This window comes from Ictalurus furcatus, chromosome 2, assembly GCF_023375685.1.
Source record: "Ictalurus furcatus strain D&B chromosome 2, Billie_1.0, whole genome shotgun sequence".
Lineage (NCBI taxonomy): Eukaryota > Metazoa > Chordata > Actinopteri > Siluriformes > Ictaluridae > Ictalurus > Ictalurus furcatus.
In genome coordinates, this window is record NC_071256.1 from 8,917,303 (window position 1) to 8,922,939 (window position 5,637).

Consider the following 5,637-nt stretch of genomic DNA (forward strand, 5'->3'; position numbering starts at 1 on the left):
GAAAACCAAAATAAACGGCGTACGATACAAAAGCTCTGGTTTACCGACATAAAGCTCACTATGATGCAATTCTCAAGATGAGACCAGAAATCAACAGTTAGGTTTATGTAAATGTGTGTGTGTGTGTGTGTGTGTGTGTGTGTGTGTGTTGTGTGAATTTAAATAGCAACAGGGGAATAACTAAATATACAGTAGCTATTTAGAAAATGACTAGTCCTTAGTGCTGTGGGAACATTTCATCACCAGTAACCTCTGCCATAATTAGACTCTTGTTTGCTTTACTTGAATATGGAATCACATTCTCTTTCAAGCTTCAGATATAACAGATTTTATTTATAGCATTCTTTAACAAACAAAATAAATAAATCTTACATTAAAGTTAAAGACAGAGTATTGACTTCTGCAATTCCAGAGACATACTTTATCTACATGTTATATGTATGAAATAATATCATTTATACAGTCAAAACCATTTTTTCATACGCATTTAATACTTTTCTTTATATGACAGTCTATAGTAATGATCATAATCTGCTGTCTGGTTGCTTTTGGGTCTGGTTCCTCTTAATGTTTCTTCCTCAGGCTGTCTCAGGGAGGTTTTCCTTACCACCGTCAAGTCTGTCTTGCTCATTAGGGATTAAAATCTAAATCTGAATTTCTGTGAAACTGCTTTATGAGAATGTCTATTGTTAATATAACTATGAGAAATAAAATAACTTACACAATCATGCATTAACAACACGAGATTGCTGAAATACATCTAGATGAACAGGAAGGTCATAGTGCATATAAAATATGTTAATTTGCAGTGATTTACATGTGATGGGACTTTGGGGGGGAGACACACACACACACACACACACAGACACACACACAGACACACACACATACAAGGCCAGTTTACATGTTCATAACAGAAAGAACATAAAGTGCACTAGCCAACCAGCTTCCTTCATATAGAAATATTATGTCACACAATTACAGGTCTACTCACTGTTAACTGAATAATCTCACTGTATTCTTGAAATAAATCTTATCTTCATTACAAGGTGTAGCATTATTGCATTCTGGCCTACAGTACCATGCAGACTTGTGTAGAAGGCATGATTACATTTCAATTTTGGAGTAGAATTGCAGTTTTTTGGATTCAGGCAAATCCATCACATTCATCCTCGCTCGTGCATTCAACCAGGCTCAGTATTATGCACTGATGCAAGACCAATGAATCCTAGCAAATGGTAGTTGGGTTTGTTGGTTTAGTCAGGGTTATGTACCTTTAATATCTGTATACCATGTTGATATTTCTGTAAAGCTGCTTTGAGACAATGTCTATTGTAAAAAGCGCTATACAAATAAAATTGAATTGAATTGAATTGAATTATGTGATGCATTCCATGTAACATTGTCATGAGCTTTATATGAGCATTTTATATTGTGCTTTCTTCCATTCGTTTAACAAATATAGCATCTGTACTGTCAGATATACTGTCCTGTCACTATTAATATGCATGTTTAAACATGCAATATGATCACAAACACTTTGAAAATCCAAAGAACAACTTCACTTCTACACACTGTGGCAATTTTAACAGACAGAGCACTCACTGAAACAGTAATATAACCGATGTGTTGTTTAGAAATATAGCTCAAGGGGAAGTGTGCTCACACTCATATGCCAGCATATTGGATGCAGTCTGGTGTTAAAGGGGTGTAAGAGGTGCTCAGAATTTATATATATATATATATATATATATATATATATATATATATATATATATATATATATATATATATATATACTAAGATATTTTTCCTTCCCTTTAAAAACAGTTTTAGATTTTATTTCAAAATATAAGTCATATTTACTCGCCTACAACCCCATAATAACAGTTGGTGAACCCATCTGGTTGTGCAGTAGTGTTTGATCTGTAAAGAGTGCAAACACATATAGTCTTCTTCACATTCCTCACACTTCCTCAGTAAGTGTTTCTCCTCTGTTTCACTTTAGCTTTATATTGTTTTTTGAATATTCTTGGAGAGGACTTCAGGGTTGTATTTTCATCTCTGCAGAATACATAAGATTTACATGTGATTCTTTATCTAGTAATATTAAGTAATAACTATAAAACATGTTAAAATATTAAAATATCTGTTTATATTTCAAAGGAAATATTATGTCAGATTTTGATCCATGTACTGATTACCTGTGGGAGCAGAACTTCATGCACTCTGTGTCTCTCTTGTTTGCACAAAAGCATCGTTCCAAATGTCTTCTTAGGCGCATTTGGAGGAATCCAAGACCATATGGAATCACTTGACTGAAAAGAATATGTGAAAATGTATATATAGAAACTCAGCAAAAAAAAAAAGAAACTTCGCTCTCACATTCAACTGCTTTTATTTCCAGCAAATTACTTAACGTGTGTAAATATTTCTATTAGCATAAAAACAAAAACTGAACAAGTTTCACAGACATTTGACGAACAGAAATGGAATAATGAGTCCTTGAACAAAGCGGGGATGGGGTGGAAGCATCTTTCTTGTGGTGTTTTTCAGAGTCAGTAGAAAGGTCTCTTTAGTGTTATTGTAGCTGTGACCTTATTTGCCTACCACCTGTAAACTGTTCATGTCTAAAGGACTGTTCCACAGGTGCATGTGCAATAATTGTTTATGGTTCATTGAATAAGCATGAAAAACATCGTTTAAAGATCTGCAAGTGCTAATTTGGAGTTTACAAAATAATCTTTAAAATACAGTCTCCTGAAAAATATTAGATACATTTACCTATATTCAAGATAATTTCACTTTCTAAGATTTTTTTTTTGTCTTGTGTAAGAGTAAGCAAACACCATTAATCACATCGGACATCAGTTTTGGGAATTTCAGCCAAACCATTATGCAAATGATCAAGATTGAATCTTTATGCATGGTCATATCAACAGTAGTCAATACAATTTCGTGTAAGACCTAAAATATGTTAAAATTTAAATATAAAAAGTCAAGCTTTTTCAGTACGTAATAATCAGATATTAGCAGGTTGAAACTGAATGTTTTTTCATTTAAAATTCCTAAACTGCGTTTTTTTTCTCCCCAAGCAAAGGTAGGTTCTAGTGTCCAAGAAAATATCTTAATGTGACTGGTTTGTTATATCAGTTATTAAACTGTGCGGTTCTGACTAGGTTTACTCAGTGTTAATCAGTGTTAGTCATGTACCTGGGTGTGTTGACCCAAACAATTCCAATGTGGCAGAAGTACACACACTCCCTGTCCTTCAGGTTTTCACAGGAGCAGCGTTTCTCACGATCATGAGCCTTGTGGCTGAGCTGTGGGGATAAGCCTCGTCGTGTGTGTGACTCAGGGACTTGCAGGGATGCTGTGAAGGCTGTGGAATAGGAAGAGTTGAAAGACTCTTGGGTCAACAAATATCTGCTCAGAACCTTTCATGAACGTATACATTTGTTTTGTCTTTTCCTGATGAGGTTTGTTTGGCTGGACCACATTTTTGTGGACACAAAAATCTGATCTATTCAAATCAGACCTGAGCCACTTTCACAGGATGATAGATCAGATACATGTCTGATTAGTGGCCATGTGACAGGAATCATCCAGTGTGGGCAGTATAGTGCAACAACAATAAGGGACAGCAACAGCAGTCACTGTATTCAGTGGGAGGATGGGGAAATTCATGATTTAATTCAATTTAGGGAAATGAATCGATTGCTATGGCATCATGTTTGAAACAAAAGCGCAGCCAAAAACAAACAATACCAAAGAAATACTCTTCTATATACATATTCAGTGAATTCTTTTACGGCAGGTCCAAAGTCCGACCCCAGGACCGAATGCAGCCCTCAAACAGATGATAATTCGTATAGACAATCGGTGACCGGCTGGCCAACACTTTCCAGGTTTTCTCTTTCACCTGACGGTGGCATACGTTAACAAGGATGGCTAAATTCCAAAAGGCTTTTTTTTTTCTCAGATTACACATGCAAATTCATTTACTGAATGACTATTTAGTCATGGCTACAGACAAAATGCACAAAGTTAACAGTGAGAAGGAACAATGTAAAAAGAGCTGGAAACACAATGTACATTGTCCTTAACCATTACATGATGAGCATACCTATTAATCTGTGCCACCTCCGCCCCCATCTCTCTCTCTCTCTCTCTCTCTCTCTCTCTCTCTCTCTCTCTCTCTCTCTCTCTCTCTCTCTCTCTAGCTACACATGCTACTCCTGAGATAGCAGTGATCCATGCTGATGCCCTACTCCTGGTTGGAGTTCTCATCACTTGGAAATCACTCCCTGCTACCGAGGATGGCCTCCAAGATGGACAGCCTGAAGATCAGTGTATAAGTTCAACAAGACTTCAGTGGCTGTATTCCTTCCATTTTTTTGTTTATTCTTGCATCACTACTTGCTTGCTGTATTCCATCCATCCAAAGTCCAATTTCAATCCTTGTGTGTGTTACTTTTTACCATCCAGCACATTAAAAAGATATTAAAAAGATATGATCAATATAAAAAATTATTTAAACAATAAATCAGAATAAAACACCTAATGTAGCCCAAATGAACAATTTTCCCAGGTTCACATAATCAGGCTATATTTAAACTGCATGCACATGCACATAAATGCATACAATTTTTGTCTAACACCATCAGCAGAATAGCAGACATATAGAAAAAAAAGGACCGGTGTGAAAATATACTATAATCACTGGCTAACTGATGATTGGCTTGTAACTCATTATGTGCATTATATACTGTGCATTTTGCCTTTACTACTTATATCTGATTGCATTACAGACAAACACAAGCTGTTTAATGGCTTGATGTAACGTGTGGTGATGAGAAGCAGGATGCAAGTGTGTGATATCAATGTGCAATCTATTAAGTCAATCCAATAATCATCACCATATTCCAGACACTGGTCAGAGAACAGGCAGAAAATATTAAACTACGATAATCCATAATCTTTAAACTGGAAACACAAGCAAGGATCCAAATCAGGCAACACCAGACATACTTTTTTTTTTAAGACACAAGGCTCGGGTTTAATGAGAAGGATGCACGATAAGACTTCACAAGAGGCAATAAATAGACAAACTAATCAGGAACTACACACAAAGCATGTGAACAATAGGGAGATAAACCAATGTGCAAGTGCAGCTATTGGCACTTACAGCTGTGGCATGTGCTGAGAAGGGGAATTTTGTGCCAGTTGGAAAATTAGTCTCTTTGCAAAAAATGCAATCTGCAACATCTATTTTTAATCTGCAAATCACTAAATATCACAGGAAAATCAAACCCACAATGCCCAAGGGCTTTATCTGAACCCGAACTGATTTAGGGGTTTCCAATCAATGGGAGTGAATACTTATGCAGTTACAACTTTTTAACATTTTTTTACATTTAAAAATCCTCATCCCAACACTTCAAAATTATGAGTTATTTCATGTAGCTTCTTTACATATACTCCCCGTTAAGTTCCAGGTTATAACACTACAAGAGGATGAATACTTATGCAAGGCACTCTATGTGCAAGATGTAACTACATATTCTTCTTTTTCTTCTCTTTGATATTCAGAACTCAACCTGTAGCCTGAAACGGTGAATAAATATAATTTTTTTC

General features: G+C 35.7%; 1 protein-coding gene across 1 annotated transcript; it reads right to left on the bottom strand.

Annotated features, from left to right (window-relative positions):
* Nucleotides 1-1,925: 1,925 nt before the first annotated feature.
* si:ch211-202p1.5 (uncharacterized protein LOC103909337 homolog) lies at nucleotides 1,926-3,574 on the bottom strand. Its single transcript, XM_053639472.1, has 4 exons — nucleotides 3,539-3,574; nucleotides 3,214-3,437; nucleotides 2,205-2,318; nucleotides 1,926-2,064 (listed from the first exon to the last, which is right to left on the bottom strand). Exons 1-4 carry the CDS (start codon nucleotides 3,572-3,574, stop codon nucleotides 1,977-1,979), a joined length of 462 nt encoding a protein of 153 aa, XP_053495447.1. The 3' UTR covers nucleotides 1,926-1,976.
* Between the last annotated feature and the right edge of the window lie 2,063 nt (nucleotides 3,575-5,637).